The 20,165-nt window shown below is 45.4% G+C and overlaps 1 protein-coding gene across 1 annotated transcript in view; it reads left to right on the top strand.

Moving 5' to 3' along the window:
• The first annotated feature begins 1,952 nt into the window (after nucleotides 1-1,952).
• LOC117556018 (A disintegrin and metalloproteinase with thrombospondin motifs 2-like) overlaps nucleotides 1,953-20,165 on the top strand; it is a 124,780-nt gene continuing 106,567 nt past the window's right edge. The window contains exons 1-2 of the mRNA XM_034231153.1: nucleotides 1,953-2,215; nucleotides 3,749-4,158. Coding sequence (XP_034087044.1) covers nucleotides 2,128-2,215; nucleotides 3,749-4,158 — 498 coding nt within the window. The 5' untranslated portion in view covers nucleotides 1,953-2,127. The remainder of the gene's footprint in view (nucleotides 2,216-3,748; nucleotides 4,159-20,165) is intronic.

Here is a 20,165-nt window from a genome sequence, read left to right on the forward strand (position 1 = left end):
GAAACTACAATTCCCAGTAGAGACGTGCCATAGAACATGTTGCGAAACACAATTAGCCAGTTCTGGGGTGGGGGTGGACTCGTTCGAGTCCAGTTTTGGATAGCCTGCCGTGGTTTCATTCCATTTCAAAGAGCTGTTTGACGCCCAGTGTAACCTTGGCGCACTGCCACTCCAACATCCAATCACAGAGAGCTTGAGGATTAATCACGGGGTTTGTCAAGCAAAGCGGATGTTGTAGTCCCAAACGATAGTTGAGGATTATGGGTAGTGTAATGTCTTCGGCCATCCTAAACTCCGAAAAAACTATTTGTTTCTCGGAATCGAAGGTTAAAAACACAAAAGCATTATACACAATTTAAACCAATCAATGTTGTGTAATTAACAAGGATAAACTGATGTTTTTTAGTGGATGAGTATTGCAGATATCACTGTGTAATAATTTGACAGTGAGGGGAATACTTCCGGTTCTATTATGAAAACTTCGAGACCGGAAATACTGTTTTCACCCTGTGAGGGTTGACGCTAACTTTACATGGACGCTGCCGTCAATATAAATTAATAGGGGAAAGACGTAGCATATACACGTTCTTCTGGCGAGACCTCAAATCATCTTCGTAATATCTATAAAAACTATAGATCCTACACATCCACTGGACGTGGATTCTAAAAGTACAATATACACTTCTCGCTAAAAATCAAATCAAAAAGCATTTTAATGGCCAAACTATTGTACAATTTAGGATTTTCCAGAGAGGGTTATTTGTGAATATACGACCCTCCGGAGCGTTTGCAGTCAACAGTATACGCCCATATGCCATAAATTGTTGTTTCTTACATGACCACTAGAGGTGCTAAACTTTAAAACGTGACTATAGGTCGTAATAAGCTGCTGAACAATCGACCTATTGGTCAGGCTGGTTTTTGCAGACGGTTGCAAGCTAATAGTGAAAACGGACACCAAAGACTATAAATGAAATCAGAAATTCTTACTTACTCACCTAATACTTTATTTTGGAATTACTTTACTGATAGGTATTTGTGATTTGTTGTGTTTTCATAGTCCCTATAATATGCAGTATTTATATTATATTAATTTTAAAAGAAAAGAGATGAAAAAGCGGAATCATTTCTGAAAATATAATGCGGCCTGTTTAAATAAGTTGTTGGCTTTATGCAGCTGATCAGTGTTTGCAACAATATAAGATTAGTGGTCAAAAGGAGTAAATGGTGTGTTAAATGAGGGCAAGCAGGTTAGGGCCAGTAAGGCTTTTTCTCTGTCTGTAAATTGGACCCTTGGGCCCTGCAAAACTGACAGTTTCCTCCAATGAACCACACGGGGCGCTGCTGCTCTCCAACCCATGACGCTTGACGGGACATTGCAAGTGTATGCAGCACATCAGGGACCAGCGGAGGGGAGAGTTGAACAGTAGTTTTCATAACAGAAAGAGTTGCCCAAGTTGCACAAACAAATCACGTTTGCATCCTGCCACACGCTGGAGGTGTGATAAAGCATCTTGTTAGTTAATTTCATTGCAGTTCTTGTCAATGCGAGCTGTCAGCGGGCCAGTCAGTCCTCTCTGAAATATCCTCTCATCTCACAGCGGAGTGTGTGGGCGCCCGGTGCCCGGTCCGTGTGTGTGTGAGAGTCTGAGTGTGTGTGTGTGTGTGTGTGTGTGTGTGTGTGTGTGTGTGTGGTGTGTGTGTGTGTGTGTGTGTGTGTGTGTGTGTGTGTGTGTGTGTGTGTGTGTGGGGGTGTGTGTGTGTGTGTGTGTGTGTGTGTGTGTGTGTACAGAGTCGGGGAGTTGTCAGCGCACTAAAGCTGTGAGTGGGGGGGGGGGCATTGTGAGTGAGGAGTTGAGAGAAAAAGAGACATAGAGGAGGAAAGAGAGGAGGAGAGTTGAGTGAGAGTGTGTGAGTGGGAGAGAGAGAGTAAGAGAGAGAGAGACCTCGGCAGAGAGGAGGAGAGAGAGAGGGGAGGAGAGCTCCGTCTCTCCCGGTGCACTTGGCAGTCTAGTTGCGGGCTGCTGTGCTGTTGCTGTCGTGGCGTGGCTGGTCGCGCCAGGCGGGGAACTTCACCACACTGGAGCCCGGAGTCCCACTCTCTCACCTGCGCAGTTCGGAGCTGCCATGGGTCTCTCGCATGGATTTACTGTCCTAATTATTCTACCGGCCTTTCTGCTGCACACCAGCGGCCTTTACATCGCCAGTAGCGTTGGTACGTACAGTAGGCTACAATTGAACGTGGTCAGTGTTTATGTTGTTCTACGTATCTGCTGATCTCTTATCTGTCCGGGCTCTTCGTGCGCTCTCTGGAAGTCTGAAGCTCAACGAAACGGCAAAAACACTGTCCGGTTTATCCTGCTTGGGTTTAATGTTGGCATGCTTTTTGCAGCTTTTGCAAACAACATTGTAGGAAGCATTTGCAACTTCTGTGCGTGTTTGCAGGGTCTTCCCCTCCGCCGTGCAAGCAGTGTTGTGATTTTCTTTCTCCCACTATGGGGATAATGTTATCTGGAGTGTAAAAGGGCATCAGATGCACGGGTTTACTGTCGGGTTTTGCAGGGAAGTAGCCTAACATTATCTGATTCTGCCGCTGTCGCATCTATCGATCTGTCACAGGACGCTGGAGTCGGATGTCAGCCTATTGATCACACTATTATCAAATCATCCCTTTGACAGGGGGCTCAATAAATATTAACAGCGTGTGTTAGGTTTTATCAGTCTGCAAACTTTAAATTAAATCTGACAGTTAAATAACCAAATAATAATAATAATACAATATCAAGTGCATGCGAAGACCACAAATAAGCTGTTAGCATAACTCTCTGTGTCTCTCTGTTTCTGATGGAATTGACACCTTTAAGTGCCCTGTGGGTGTTTATGTGTGTGTATTATGTATGTGTGTGTGTCAGGTCGCTTAAAAAAATGCAAGTTTTGTCACTGTCACATGAAATGTTGTTTAATCCAAGGCAATGTCGGACGCATACATTTACTTTAGGTCTCAGTGCATTATTTATCACGTAGCCTATTTAAAGATTATAATGATAATGATGACAGGATAAGTATTTTTAAATGCATTTCGATGTGGATCATGGCCTATTTATTAAAAGCGCGTTTTAGGATAATTTGTTTTCCTTTTTATATTCATTTAGTGTAGAGGTTATTGAAATCACTTCTCTCGGATCGAGCAGACTGACGGTGAGAAAACAGCGTGAGAAAGCCGCAATTAGCACCTTGATCTTGTACTGGCTTTCCTGTTGACGGTAGAAGGGCACAGAAGGTGTCAGGAGCGCAGCGCGCACTGCTGAGGCTGCCGTTTCCAAACGCGCACTGCCGAGCACCAGGGTCGCCTCTGGGTTCATGGGTGGGGCTGTGCTCCGGTGTGCGCGTGTGTTTGCGCGTGCGTGTGTGTTAAAGGTTACTGCTTATATTTTGTTGTTGTGTGTGTTTCCTGTGACGCAGAATAAGGAATACATAATTCCATGGCATGCTTGACATTTCTCTAATCCTTTATTTTTCCGCCTTACCTCTTTTCCCACCCCCCTATGCCCACTCCACTCATGATTCCTCATTTTCTCCATCCTGTGGTTGACTTCTCTTATCTTAAAACTCCAATGTTCTTCCTTCCTCCTGTTTTCCACATTTTCCAATCTTCTTACTCAACCAACATAACAATCTCTCTCACCTGTCCCACCCTAATGCTCTCCTGTCTCTCCCACTTCCCTCCCCTTTATTTTCCTGTTCCCAGACTCCCTGCAGCATGTCCTGGGGGAGTATGGACTGGTGAGGCCGATCAGTGTGGACGCAGAGGGCCGCTTCCTGTCACATGCCGTCTCGGCTGGCCGCATGGCAGGAGGGCAGTCCCGTAGGCGCCGGAAGAGGGAGGTAGGAGTAGGCAATGATGAGTGGGAAGGACCAAAAGGAGAGCCAGGGGCCTTTCAGGGAAGGCTTTACTACAACGTCACAATCTTCGGCCGGGAGTTTCACCTGCGCCTGCGCCACAATGCCAGGCTGGTGGCCCCCGGAGCCAAGATGGAGTGGCATGATGACAGCGACAGCGCCCGGCACTCTGAGCCTCTCCACGATGAATGCTTGTACGTTGGGGACATCGCAGACACACCAGGAGCATCTGTTGCTATCAGCAACTGTGACGGCCTGGTGAGTGGACAACCTGTGTTACCTGTTATCTGTCAGATGCTGTAGTGTTCACTGAACTCGCTGTGGACAGAAGGACATGAGGGCATACAAGAGAGCAGAGGATGCTAGCTGTTTTGCTGGAAGGAATGCTGTGTATAAAAAGGCAAGAGATTGTTGCCCTTTGACCCCTGTCCTCCTTGGTCAGTCTTTCAGGTTAACTTCACGGCTCAGAGTCCTAAGAGGCTGAAGTCCTCTAAAGTGGGTAAATACCTAGAGTTATTTTTTCATCACTCTGGTGTGCAGGTAAAAGGGTGATGGTATTATTAAAGGATTCATCTGATTGTCCATGGATAAGTTCATATGCTTGTCCCTTTCACTAGACATGGATGCTGAAGGACTGGACAAATAGCAGACACTAAAACAGCATTTGAATTGAGGCTGCCACTGTAACATATTTTGGTTGTACAACAGTTGTTCAAAGAGCCTGAATTGTAAATGCTTTTAAAAGAGCTGACGATGAATAGAGGAAAAGGAAAAGAGATGGCAAACAGTTGGTGAATGGCCGTCAGCAAGAGAGGGAAGTGAGACATTGGCCGTGTGAAGAATGTGCACTGCTGAGATGAGAGGATGCAGAAAGAAGACCAGTGTGCCCGAGGAAGAGGTGGAAGCGACAAGTGAGAGAGATAAGCCGCAGGGGGGAAAGGCCAGTAAATAGGAGTAAAAATGGGCAAAAGGATGTGTACAGGGAATGAGGGGAGGAGTTCCCCTCATTAGGAAAAGTGTTAATTAGTCATCCAAATCAGCCCACCACTGGAACTGAGTAGCAGCGACTGGATCCGTTTAGGGTTGAGGACACAGGGGACAGAGCAGCTGAGAGCAGGCAGGGAGCCAGGCACAGGCCTGACATGCCCACTTAGCCTGACACCAGCCGGCAGCAACTCACTGCCGCTTGCTTCAGCCTGTCGTTCCAAGGCCTATTGGCAATTTCTAGGAAAGGTTGCTCAAAGTGTTATAGATAACAGATCGTCCCAGTATGACTGCACTGCAAGGCATGCCAGGATTTTTAAGGATAGGTTCACACGCTTTCAAGTCTGTCTTACATCAAATGATACTCATGCCTATGTGAACTGTATGTGTTGTGTTGGTTACTATAGTCATTCTTCCTATCCATATTGAAATTCTTAATGTGACTCATATTAAATAGATGGGACACAGCATCCTCAGTCTTTCTTATCTGCATAAATGCATTCTTAAAGGTAACCTATAGAGTTTTTTTGTCCAGTGGTTGTGCGTTGAAACAATGTGTTCAATGTTGTTTCAATCATGCACTAGGATGGACACACATGTATATATTCATAGTTTCGTGAATCAAGTTGGTATCTTAGATGATTTTCTTCACTTTTAAGCACAAATTCTCTTTTTTTTTCACTGTCTTTCAACCATTTTTCAAACAGAAAATTGAAAAATAATAAAAAGGGCCAGAAGAAATTATGAGCATTGTTTCTAATAAATGCTAACAAATATGTACCTATCATTTTAATAAATCATGTTTCTTTAGGCTGTTTTAAAATGTAATCTCTTATAATTTGATTGTGACTGCTGATGAGTAAAATAATACTGTCACAATGCAAATTTACAAGACAAACATTATTGACATCTGCACTGTCATAGCCACACCAAATAATCACACACAACCCTTGTAATTATCACATTAGTGCTGTCCACTTATATTTAATTTGTTTCTCCACGCCCCTGAACAACTCATGTCATTACTAATCAATTCTTACAGCCTTAGGCATGCCAAGGAACACAGCCAAGCTCTGTCAGACTCTGCCTATCAGCTCTGTCCACATCTGCCTGTTCAAACCCAGCAGAGCCACATAGTCCCGCCCTGTCCCGCTGTGCCCCTTCCTCAGTGACCCGTCCACCTGGTCGGAGCCTTTTCTGCCCTGGGTTGCCATTTCCAGCCAAGAACCTCTTCCTGGCTGCAATCCAGGGTGTGTGATGAGGGGAAGAAGAGAAAGCAAGCGGAGACAGGGCCAGATAGGGTTCAAACCAAAATACAAGAAAATAACAATAAAGAGGCAAAGGAGGGGAACATAAAGAGGGCAAAGAGTATAGATTTCAACAAGTAACAAATGACCAGAATAAATAAGAGAGCACGAATGGACAAATGACCTTTGGAGGGAATTGGATTTCTGTGAACAGAAGCTGTGATCAGCTGGTTAGTTTTCTGGATGGTTGAAAGGAAGGCAGCACACTGTGTGTGTGTGTGTGTGTGTGTGTCCTACATCAGTGCAGTGCTGATGAAATTAACTGCTGCTGAGACTGCGTTTGTGTGTGCTGAGTGCAGAATAGCATGAATCAAACAAAAATAAAATCTCATAAGCTTGGGAGGTTTCCACTTCATATGTGAATGTTTGGGTGTGCAGTGTCTGTGAACAAATATTGGTTTGAATGCTTCCTTGTAGATGGCTGAATTCTATTTAGCTGCTTTGGTTTTAGGGTCCTTGTTTTGTGCATGCTGGGTCAAATCATTCTAATATTCTTATCAACAATTTTCACATGTGTCAAACAGCAGCTGCGAAAAAAACACTTTGTCAATAGTTTATTATGTACAAATGCTGTAGTACAATGTATAAAGGGTTTGAAGTGATGACAATTTTCGCGGATGTTTTGGTCTAACATTAAGTTCCTCCTCTGCTATATTGATGCAAAGTGAAGGGCGCTTGCCTGTTGGATACAGCCACTCTCTAAAGTCATATATCAGATGTGTTACTGATAACTTTACTGTTATTTTAACAACATTCCGTTAATGTTCATTTTAGCCTTAAAGGTAATAGAAAGAAACCCTTTCAGAACCAATGTTATTTTCGTAATGCTTTGGGATGAATAAGGTGAAATTCTGAAAAAAGGTAATTTCTTCTCAGGGCTGTATTTTGAGACTCACAATGCGAGATGACTTCAGATTTTCTGAGTGGATTTTAAGACATCACAGAACGTACCAAGATCTCAATTCCTGAACTTCCATGTGATCACATACAGGCATGTACAGTATGTGTGTGTCTGAACCTCTGTCCCCACTTGTGGCCTTTCCTTCAGCTTCACCTACAGTATTTGTTCAGGGATGTGGGGGATGTTAGCTGTGTTGGCCTGATTTTGTACACATGTGGGTGTGAGGTCAGGTGCATTCATGTGTGTGTCTTATGTGGAATGTTGAGTGTCAGCAGAGCTACTGCTTTTCTCTTTTCTAGAAGAAACTGAGACATAGTGATGGGAATTACAAAATTAGTGCCATTTCATTTCTCCTTGCTCAATAATTCCTTATAATAATAATGAGTTAAGTGGGGACTGTCACACTGTACACCAGGGCTATTCAATTAGTTTGGAATGGGGGCCGGTTAATGAAAATGATCCAAAGCAAGGGGCCGGGGAAAAGATGGCTTGAAATATGAGTAATCATATTAAGAGCTTCAGATACAGTAAATACTACAACAGCATAGTGGAATGCATATATTGTGTTTAATTAAATCAACAACATAGCCCCAAGGCCTTTATAGATCTAAATGGCACGTTCAGAACTCAGTAGGCCTACATGTGAAGCTAACTTAACCATCAACATCATTTAATTTGATTTAATTTAGGTGAAATGATCTAATCATTCACGCAGAGATGTGGAGAACATTATACTCCAAGGGCCAGTAAATATCACCCTGGGGCCGGATTTGGCCCGCGGGCCGCCAATTGAATAGCCCTGCTGTACACAGTGTGCTTACACTGTCTGATAGCAATGCTGTCACACTCACTCAGAGATGCTTTCATTTTCACTTTGGAATTTCATTCTTTTTCATTGAATACATTTTGAGAAACATGTCTATTTAAGGTTTTTTGGCATTGATAAAAGTAAGTACTTCTATTGGTTATTAATCATGTTAACTACCAGAGTCAGAACATGTTCTTATGTTCACAGTCATGATTTAACAAGGTGAAGAAACACAGATTGTGTGGATTGCGATTAGTTTTAGATATGAGCAGTCCAATAGTCTTAAATATCCTTAAATTACCCCCAATGTAATTAACAGAAAAATACAGTCATAATGTTTAAGCTGTTAGATAATTAAAATAATTACCATACTTTACCTGTTGACACACGCACATCAACACATACTCTGATTGCAGTGCTGCACGTCCACAAATCTCTAATTCCTGTGTGAGGCTTCCTGTCGTCCAGCCGGGCCGCAGCACCTGAGATAATCAGTGAGATCTGACAAATGGTAGGGCAGCCTCAGGTTACCGTGGGAACAGAGGGTCACACAGGTCTGTGGAGCTGATAGGCGTGCATGCAGGTCAGAAATGAGATCCAGCTGGGTGAGAAGTGATCTTCATGGCCCACACTTTGTAACAGAGGAAGTGCGTTGCCCCAAATTTGAGGGTTTACTCCTAAAATCCAGGTGCATGCACACCTGGAAGACAGATAGGACACGTGTTGATACAGCTGCACACCTTTGCTAAAGTGGGAATGCTGAAAACACACAGCATTTACAGATACTGTAGCCCCCAGATATGTGGACCATATTTACCTCACTATATGACAAAAACCTGTGCACACATTTCCCTCCGTGTCTCCACCCCTCTTTTCCCTCGCTCTTGCTCAGTCTTGTGTTTCTTGGCCAGCAGCGGAAGCAGCAAGCAGGAGAGCTCTCCTAATGATGGTATTAAAAGAGTCAGGAAAATGACAGAGAAAGAGAGAAAAAGAATGTGGCAGACAGCTTTTTGCTCCCCAACACCCACAGTTTCCAAGCTACGGCAAAAAAAGAAAGAGACAGCAAGAGACGGTGTTCCTTTATTGAGCAGTCTTTGTCTGTTTTTAGCTGCAGCTCTGCTCCCAAGTGTTGATCAGACACCTGGTGTTGAGGGTTCAGGGTATTGCCAAGAAGCTACATCTATATCTTACTGACTAGGTGATGTTTTATGCCTGCTCTTTGCATGGTATGGGCATTATCATATTTTTAAGGTAATTATCCCTGATCCTGTAGAGGTGTTGCCCTTTGTATTTTTTGATATGCCATATTTATATATGGCTGCGTGCTTCAGTCGGTTCATGTGTGTTATTAGTGCACAGCAGGAATGCTGGAAGGCGGCAGTGTTATTTTGGTGTTTTCAGTGAAAGGATTTAACAACAAGGAGAAATGCCAAAGCATTGACAGGTGTTTTGTTTATTTTCTTTCAGTGGGTGGCTGCTCTATGGCACCTTTTTTGCCAATACTAAAAAAATATTTTTTTAAATATTAATTTAATACAATTAGGTTGTTATCGTGAAATGTATTTAATTAGGGAGGTTGTAAAGCTACTTAACATTACAGAGCCACTAAACACGCGTGCAGGCTATGCACACACACTGTACACCCAGTGCTGTGCCAGCAGAGGGCTTAATCATGGGAGAGTGTTGACAGGGGGGCCGGCCAATCACAGTTACAGCCCCAGAACTACACTAAATGCCAGCGGCACCAACACGTGTCGTGCCAGCCCTGCCCCTTGAATACACTCAGTCATTACCTCCACATTAAGAGTCAATAGAGAAGGCAGGCCTGCAGGCGGAGCCAACTCATCCATCCATTCTGCCAGCCCGGCACTTTAGCTTGGTCAGGCGTGGTAGCTCAGTGGGCCCTACAGTGTGTTATTCCACCCCGGGTCACACGATAAGCAGCTCTCAACTGTAATCAGCTCAAATTGAAATGATGACATCAATTACAGCACGGCACACAGCTGTTATTGACCCCAGCCCTCACTAGCAGTGTAGAGTGGGCTGTGTGTAGGAAAAAACAAGTGGAGGGGTGATGGTTGAGGATCGCATGCTGGAACCTTATGGCTAGAGGGAGGGCCGGGTGTGGAGAGGCTGCTGAGGCTTTGTATGAATGGAGAGACAGCGAGAGAGTTCTCGGTATCTGATTGCAGGTTCCACCCTGCAGCGTAGCTCCATTCAAACACACAATTATTCAATCTAGAGCTATTATCAGACAGAGAGAGAAATGGAGAGAGAGAGGGAGCAAGAGAGAGAGTCAGACAGAGAGTGGGCCCATTCTGAGGAACACTATACAGAGCAAAGGAGTGCTTTTACCAGAGCTGTGATTACTGCCGCTCACTCAGTGCACTTAACCAGCCCCCTTGACTCTCTTTCGTCTCGCTCTCTGTCATTCACGTAGTGCTGCCTCACAGCACATGGTTTGTTTGAGTGGTTGAAATAACAGGATTCATTCGAGGAAATGGAGCAGTGGAACCCCAATGATTATAGGGGAACACCTCTGTGATGTCACGATAACAGCAGGCTGTTTTGATACTTAAAATGGCTCCAACACCCTGGAATGATGCAGCAGTATATACTATAGATAGTCTCCAGTAGAGACGGGATAACCCAGTGTACATGATGTCATGGTGATATCAGAGACCGGGGCTTGAGTGTTTAACAGATCAATGACCAGTGCATAGTCATTGCTCCTTATTTTGGTGTTTACACATGCAGTGTCTTTTGCAAAAAAAGATGGGTGAAGTGGAATAACAGATGGTGTACAGTAGGGATTAATTAGTTATCTTCTCAGCCAGTCACCCAACGTATTTCATACCCTTTTTAAAAAGCAGTCACAACCGCACATACTGAAAATGACTCTACCTCTTTCCAATTAAAGGTGAGTGCAGATTCTACTAGCTGAATAACTATGAAGTCTGAGAGGTCAAGGTAATAACTAAGGTGTGATTATAGGAAAGGAAGACTTCAAGTATTTGAGGTTTATGTTTTTGTGAATAACGTGGTTACACAATGCTTCAAACATGCTGTGGCTTTCATCTCGTGATTGCCATGTACATAACTCTCGATACAGATGTGCCTTGAGGATAAAATACACAAAATGAATGACAACAGTTATCTGCAGGATAAATGGCATAAACTAAGTAATACAATACAAAAAGATATATACCAAGCATTATTGGATTTTTTCTTTTTGCAGTCAGTCACTGTGCCTGTCAGTCAATCAGTCAGCCAGCGAGTCCCACAGGCCACAAGGCCGAGCAGAAAACTAATCGATGCTAGCAACATCAGCATTTCTCCAGCTAACAGGCCCCAGCAGCCTCCGTGGAGGATCTTGGAGACGGAGCGAGACATGGTCCAACGTGTTCCAGTATGCTAACAGCCCTGTCTGCCGGCCCACCCCTGGCTGACCAGGCACATGTCTCCGGTGGCCACGCCGCTTTCCCTCCCAGCCGCCACATAGGTGGCTTTGTACTCTTAAAGTTTTCCCCACACAATCCTCACAAACAAAACACAACATGAGAGAGAGCAAGGATGAGAGAGAAAGAAGGGAGCGAGGGAGGGAGGGTAGGTGGAGGGAAACGATAGGAACACAAAGAGGGGGAGGAAGAGCCCGGTGGAATCTTAATGTGCCCAAACCCGAACAAGAACAACTGCAGCATCATAACCGTCGCCACCTGCTCAGTCAGGAGGGATGGAGAATTGAGACAGAGAGGGAGGGAGGACTCTTCTTGATTTGCATAAAGAATTTAACTTTCTATTGTCTCTTTCTCTCCACTAAGGTCAGTTGTCTGCTTCCAGAAGCTAGTGCACTTCTTTTACTGATCATGGATATTTAATGTTAGTCGGTTGCTTTCCCTGTATGAGTGCATACTTGAACCCCCTACACTTTAGAAATATGTGCACATTTAGTCCCAGCCTGATCTAAATAGTTGTATTTGTTCTTCCTCTGGGTTTAGTTGTTTATCTGTCTCGTTAGTATTTTCTGTTTGCTTGTTCCTTAACAAAGCCTGTCTGTCTGTCTGTTTGCATACACTCCATGCTTGCAAATCATTTTTCTTGGCTTTTCATGCAGCAGGCAGCTAAACGGCAAGAATCGCACCTCATAACAGAAACTCACACCCTTCTTATCTTACTAAGGCTGCCTGTTTTTGTTTTCCACAATATAAATAATCACTTTCTGTCTCAGTGTGTTATGTTTGGGGTTTTTTGTCAGTGCATGAGGACCTCTGGAATTGTTAGTTTACCAGCATATGTAATATATTATATAATAATATATTGTATTCTAATAACTGACTCTGTGGGGGCTGAAGTGAAGCAGCAGAAACAAAGAAACACATCTAACACTTTGATCACTGTGACTGATCGTCTGCCAGAGAGTACAAGGAAAGCTTTGGATACAGCCTTACAATTATGTAATCTGTTGGCCAATATGTAATGGAGACTTTGAGATGACCTTGTCCATGTATAGCTCTGTGTCAGATTGAGTTACTGTATGGTTGTGCTTCCAAGGTGCCTGATGTTTCTTCTGGTTCAGGGCAGAGCCGAGCACCTTCTCCACATTTGCAACCGCAGGGTGATATAGTTCACAATAAATATTTATCGCAAACAAATCCAGCCACTATTCTGTTCATGTCCTTGTAAGATATTTGAGAACCAAACCAATAATTCTATGAGCTTTAAATAATACATATATTTAAAAAGATAGATTATAAAAAATCCAATCCTGTCAGTCATATCCCACAGTGTGAAATGTTTACAGTTTATATCTTGAGTCACATCCATCAGTTAAAATCCCTTTTTTATAACGATGCCAATCAGAATCATATCTTTTTACTTGAGAAAATGTGTGATAAGTAGATACATCCCAGGGATGGTCCTGATTACTGGTGAACATGTAAATGCCTGCATTGCATTTAAACCAGGTTGCTTCAGACGATTAACGTTCTAGGTTGTATTTGCCGTCTTTGTGGTAGCTATCTTTTCCGTGTTGGACTTTTAATGATGTTGATTGAGACCGTCTCATCTAATGCCTGGCTAAAACGTGTTTAAAGATGCCATCGTATTGCCACACCATTGTTATCTGCTCTATAAAAAAAAGTACATCCAATCAATACCATACAATATTTGCCCTTATTTATCCTGAAACACTGTGACTGCGAGTTTTGGGTCAGTTTATGAGTATGTGAGTGCTTAACTCATCAACAGTACTATCAACATATAACATATAACATAACATATAACAGTACTATCCTATCTTTCAGTTTTTCTATCCCCCAGGTCTTTCCAGTATCTCATTTAAAATCTCAGGTCTCCTCTTCTATGTTACAGTGTCCTTGACTAAAAGTCATTACTAGATTCTTGTTACTTCCTGCTGCCAGTAGCCAGTCCTGACCTCTGACCTCCTTGGAAAGAGTAAAGATAAACACAGGTCAATAAAGAAGCATGTTTACAGCAAGCTGTGTTCTGCTCCACCTTGTGTATATTTGAGCGTTTGTGTGATGACCGTTGAGGCCCCTACACTGTGATGATTCGGTTTATGTTGGGAGTATGTGGTGCCGTTTGGGTGGCTTAGTGCGACAAAGTGCATTAAGGTTCTCAGCAATAAAATAGCAATGAAGGAGCAAATGATAAAATAGCTCTGCTGTCAGACAGTCTATTATTGGTTATGTTAATGGCCATAGCAAAAATGTTGCATCCTTGTAACTGCCACACACACACACACACACACACACGATTGACAGCATCTCTTGGAACACAAAGGCATTTTTTCTCAGAAGCGAATCCTTTGCCTCTCTCTTTCACACACACTGAAACTCAGACACAGACACACCAGGGAGAAGGGACTTATTGTCAGGTTGTGCTCCTACTCCACAGTTCATTTCTAATCCTTGTTCTCCCTTTCTGAACCATCTCCCCACTTTAATCCACACACCTCCACCGCCTTGCAGCCAAACTGTAGTCTAGTAGCGCAACTGGCTACTGACTGCTGCATGTGAGGCAGGCTACACGAGGAATGAGATAAGATTCAAATGACACACACTGCAGATTAGATACTAATGGAGGAATAGAATAGAAAGAGGTGATGCTCTCCTCTCCTCTCCTCCCCTCCCCTCCCCTCCCCTCTCCTCCTCTCCCAGCAGCAGGGTGCATGTTCACAGGGCGGGCGTGGCTGCAGCTGACTGATGCGATGTGACAGGGCCCTCCTCTGTCCTTTTTGCTGGTGTGTGACAGCGTGAAACCGCCATCCACCCCCGTCTCTTCCTCCCGCTCACCGGTGGCGGAAGAAAAAAAACATTCTGTGCCTAGCTATGTCCTTTTCTGTCTGTCTGTTTGCAGAGGGCACGTCGTCCCATATGGAGGTGTGTGTACCTTCTCTATAGCCATATTTTCAATTCAACTCGGCATGAAACACAAGTAACTGTTACGGTGGGTGAAGCAAGCAGGACCCAAATGCAGATTACACTGATATTGCCTTTATTTCAAGGATAACATAATAACTTGGACAAAACAGAACACTCACCGGTGAACTCAGTCACAAACAAAAGACGAACCCACACTGAACACAGGAAGAGACAAGACTAAATACAGGGAGCGGTAATCACAAGACGAGAAACAGCCGGGCAGGGGAGGAGAAACACAAGGGCGACAGGTGAACACAATCAGACAATTAGACACACCAGGGAAACTAACGACGGGAGGAAAAACACAGGAAGAAGGACCAGACAATATACAAGAGGAAAACATGACAGGGAGAACAGCAAAACAAGACATACAAAACGTGACATAACACAATAATCCTGACAGACACCCCCCCTCCAAACCCCCCACAAATGTCCAAAACCTCAAGCAGGGTGGGTGGAGGGGGTCAGGAGGACGGGATTTTGGGCTGACAGCCCAGGAGCACAGCGGAGGACCCGGAAGGGATCTCGGGCGGACGGCCCGGGGGCAAGGCAGAAGCCGAGAAGGGGGACTCGGGCAGACGGCCCGGGGGAAAGGCAGAGTCCAAGGTGGGGGACTCGGGCGGACGGCCCGGGGGCAAGGCAGAGTCCAAAGTGGGGGTCTCGGGCGGACGGCCCGGGGGCAAGGCAGACTCCATGGTGGGGCGAAGGCCACATCGGGCGAACTCAGGGGGCCGAGCATGAGGGCGAAGGCAGCGGCAGGAAGAGTCAGGGGGCCGGGCCCGAGGGCGAGGACCGCGGCTCTCAGGGGGCCGGGTTTGAGGGCAAAGACCGCGGCTCTCAGGGGGCCGGGCTCGAGGGTGAAGACCAGACAGCTCCGGAGGCCGGGCAGGACCCGGTGTCGGCCGAACAGGAACCGGAGCCGGTGGGACAGGCTTCGGCAGGATCCCCCACGGAAGAGGCCCAGGAGTTGGCAGGACCCCCGGCGAGACAGATGATGGCGGGGCCTCCAACGGAACAGGACAAGGGGTTGGTAGGACCCCCGGCAGAAGAGTTGTCGGCGGGACCCCCAGAGGGACATGGGATTGGCAGGAACCCCGGCAGGAGAGTAGTCGGCAGGACCTCCAACGGGACTGGACATGGAGCTGGCAGGACCCCCAGCGGAACCTCCAACGCACAGGACATAGGGTTGGCAGGACCCCCGGCAGAAGAGTAGTCGGCGGGACCCCCAACGGGACAGGACATGGGATTGGCAGGAACCCAGGCAGGAGAGTAGTCGGCGGGACCCCCAACGGGACAGGACATAGGATTGGCAGGACCCCCGGCAGGAGAGTAGTCGGCGGGACCTCCAACGGTACTGGACATGGGATTGGCTGGACCACCAACGGGACATAGGGTTGGCATGACCCCCGGCAGGAGAGTAGTCGGCGGGACCCCCAACGGGACAGGACATGGAGTTGGCAGGACCCCCGGCAGGAGAGTAGTCGGCGGGACCCCCAACGGGACAGGACATAGGGTTGGCAGGACCCCCGGCAGGAGAGTAGTCGGCGGGACCCCCAACGGGACAGGACATAGGGTTGGCAGGACCCCCGGCAGGAGAGTAGTCGGTGGGACCCCCAACGGGACAGGACATGGAGCAGGCAGGACCCCCAGCGGAACCTCCAACGGAACAGGAATTAGGGTTGGCAGGACCCCCGGCAGGAGAGTAGTCGGCGGGACCCCCAACGGGACAGGACATGGATTTGGCAGGACCCCCGGCAGGACCTCCAACGGCACGGGACATAGGGTTGGCAGGACCCCCGGCAGAAGAGTAGTCGGCGACTTGAGTAGGGACTGGAGAGGGAACTCGAGAGATAACTTGAGAGGGAACTTGAGAGGTGACTTGAGAGGGAACTCAAGAGGGGACTCGAGAGGGAACTCAAGAGGGGACTCGAGAGGGAACTTGAGTTGGGACTAGAGAAGTGACTAGAGAAGGGACTAGGGAAGGGACTAGAGAAGGGACTAGGGAAGGGACTTGAGTTAGGACTCGAGAAGAGACTAGAGAAGGGACCAGAGATGGGACTATGGCAGCTGGTGCCAGAGCGGGGTCTGGAACCGTGGCCGCTGGGGCCAGGACCATGGCTGCTGGGGCCAGAACTGGGTCTGGAACCATGGCTGCTGGGGCCAGAACTTGGACCGGAACCATGGCTCTTGGGGCTCGGGCTGCTAGCCTGGCCTTGCGACTCCTTCTTTTAGGAGCCGTTTGGAGGCTTCGTGGACCTCCAAAAGCCAGACGAGTTCCAGAGAACGGCTCCTGGACAGGAGCAGGAGCTGGGGCAGAAGCAAGGGTTGACTCCAAACGGACCACACCGATGCGTGTGGTGTCATAAAGGGAATTGGGAGGCAGAGAGCTAGCATGCCTGAGGCTAGGCAGGAACTCCAAAATCCAGCCAGGTAAGAATCTCACCAAGCCTGGTTTCTCCATAGTTATCTGGCGCGCCTCTGCCAGAGCAGCCTCTCGCTGCTGAACCCCGGACGCTCCCATCCATCGATCAGAGCAGGTAGCCAAAGAAAAGGTAAAATCCAACAACTCCTGCTCAAAAGGATCTGCTGGGCCCATATTTGTTGGGTTCGTACTGTTACGGTGGGTGAAGCAAGCAGGACCCAAATGCAGATTACACTGATATTGCCTTTATTTCAAGGATAACATAATAACTTGGACAAAACAGAACACTCACCGGTGAACTCAGTCACAAACAAAAGACGAACCCACACTGAACACAGGAAGAGACAAGACTAAATACAGGGAGCGGTAATCACAAGACGAGAAACAGCCGGGCAGGGGAGGAGAAACACAAGGGCGACAGGTGAACACAATCAGACAATTAGACACACCAGGGAAACTAACGACGGGAGGAAAAACACAGGAAGAAGGACCAGACAATATACAAGAGGAAAACATGACAGGGAGAACAGCAAAACACCCAAAACAAGACATACAAAACGTGATATAACACAATAATCCTGACAGTATTTGTGCCAAACATGACAATATAATAAATAAAGAACAACTGTTCAGAGGATTTAATCGATAATCAGCTAAATAAACATTAGTGATGATTAAACATGAGAGGAAACCTATTCCGTCTGATCTGAGTGGAGTTGAATTTAGTGTGGCACTCTTTACTCTTCAAGTATCGATTGGAGTTTCATATGACGGGCAAGGTATATGAGATCACATTTATTTCGGAAACTAGGGATTTATGGTTTCTTATTATTCTGGCGTCATACTTTTATTTTCAGAGCGGGCTTGTCTCCCAGGATCTCTTCTGTAGCTGTGTTGTTTTGTTTCCACGGCCACTCTGTGCTGACTTGGCTCAAGGAATTTCTCAGTTAAGGGTCACAATGACCAGGCAGTTTTGCACTGAGTCTACCCTGGTACGCCAAGTACATTCTTCTTTTTCTGTTCCTTTCCATTACCACTGATATTTTGTATGTCTTTTTGTGTGGTTGTGATGTTGAACTGAAGGCTTTCCTGAGGCGGTGAAGTAAACCCCAGGGCCACTTTTCAGAGGGAGTGGGACCATTCACAATGCTCACACACTTATATTAAAGGTCCAAGTTGTGGTATGTGTCAGGGATTGCAGTTTTTATAGCTTCATCCCAGCATGCATTGTTACAAGCTGCTTTTTTACCTCCATTTGCAATTGGTCTTAATTTAAATTAAGCTAAAGTACTTTGTCAGTAGAAAGTACAGATACGTTAGACTTTACACTACACCCCTTTTAGTCAGCAACCAAATCACAGTTCTATATTTCTGGGATAGAAAATCTAAAGTGTGTCATAGTGTCATAGTATGACTCAACACAATCAGCTCTGAAATTGCCCTTGTTTCGTAGGATTCTCTATTACTCACACCATCTTCCTCGTTGTAGTGTTACTACAGGGTTGTCACTTCCTTTGGTTTCCCGCCTAAAAGATAGAAAGCAAAGTAACCAAATATTTCCTGCATATGAAAGTGAGAAAATAATTACACAAGGGATTTATTTTGAATGTTTTTATGATTTTGTTTTCCATTAGATCTTAGTTATTCACATTTTATTTCTTGATAAGACAACACCGTCCTTTTTTCTCTAAAACTGCAGGATTATTCACTAACTATCCCTAACTAAATGTGTGTTTTGGGACACATGGTAAAGAGGTGCTGCTCAGATTATGTTAATGTTTAGAACCAAAGCAATCTGTGTCCGATGTGCCTTTTTTCTTGCTGTTTCTCCGTCCTCCACTGCCCATCCATCTTTATCTCTCTTTTGCCTTCTCCACGTCCCTGTCCCTCCCTCCCACTACAGAGCGTAGAGGGCATAGCCCCAGCTGAGCCACAAGCTGTTGTTTCCTTACACTAACTGCTCTACCTGCTAATGTGACCAGCAAGCCCACTTTATCAAGTTTACTCTCAAGCTCTGCATGGCGTAAATCTCACAGACGGCTTTGATTATTTTTTGGTAAAACGATGATGTGAGATGAACACTAACAACCGCACTTGGACTGGCATTCATCATTTTAGGTGAAAACATGTTGATTCAATATGCAGTCTTAGGCGAACAGTTTTGTGATGTTTTTGCATTCCACCCACACAGATTGGTAATGAGTGTATGTGCTCCAAGAATAGACGTACAGAAGTACATTTAGTTTTAAAAGAGAATTTTCTGTTATGCACCATCCTCGCAGTATGCTTTTATAGATATATTTTTGAAACACTAAGAATTTTAACAAGCTAAGAATGATTTAAAGAGTCAATTAAGTAGAAGGCGCTAACTAAGACAACTGGAGGGTGCAGGGTCCAAAACATAGACACAGACTTCTCAGGAACAGTTGTGTCACTTAGACGCAAATGGGTTTGAAAATGCCTTACCAGATGTGTGACTTTAATCTGAAATCCCAACAACAAGCTCTAATTCCTTACTGAGATTCCATTTTGTTTATTTGTTTTATAATAAAGGGAGATAGTTTTGAAGGTGGCTGTCTTTTGTTGTTCTGCTTGGCAGTGGCAGCTCTGGCTCTTCTTCTTATGGCAAACAAACCGCTCCTTGCTGCATTGCTGTGTGCCAGAGTATTTTTGCTGAATATAAAATGATCTGGCTTTAGATTGTCATCGCACTGGTAATAAACACTTATAAATGGACAAGTACGTATATGAACATGTCAGGGTATTTAGATTTTCATGGAGTAATGTTACGCGTTTTATTTCTAAATTAATCTCTATTTTCAGCCGAAGTATGATAGTAAGGATCTCCATTTGTTTAGGGTCGTTTGTTTACTCTAATTTCTTCTCAAAAGCTGCTGGACGGGGCTGCTGTCTTTGTGAGGCAGCTGTTTTCTGAAGCTCATCTCTCAGTGTCTACAGGAGTAGGATGGGTGAGGCGGGGGTTGGGGGGTAATTTGGTTAGGGGAAGTAACTATGAGATATGGCTGAGAGGGAAGCAGGCTTTTTGACACAGCCACTCGCTGGTGCTGTGCTGTGATGTATAATGGCAATACGGGTGAGCTTGCAGAATGACCTGAAACACACACACACACACTCACACACACACACACACACACACACACACACACACACACACACACACACACACACACACACACACACACACACACACACACACACAGCAAATTGCACACAAATTGAACCTATGGGCTTTCCTTGTACCATATGAACTACCAGGCACAAGCCCCTGTGTGATCTCAGGATTAAGCTATCTGTTTATTTCCACGTGAAAGAATAACAGGAAAAAGATAAATGTGCAGGACGTCTCTCTGCAAAATGGTATTGAATCCTTTTCCTCAAG

Source organism: Gymnodraco acuticeps, unplaced genomic scaffold (assembly GCF_902827175.1).
Source record: "Gymnodraco acuticeps unplaced genomic scaffold, fGymAcu1.1, whole genome shotgun sequence".
In the NCBI taxonomy this organism is placed as follows: Eukaryota; Metazoa; Chordata; class Actinopteri; order Perciformes; family Bathydraconidae; genus Gymnodraco; species Gymnodraco acuticeps.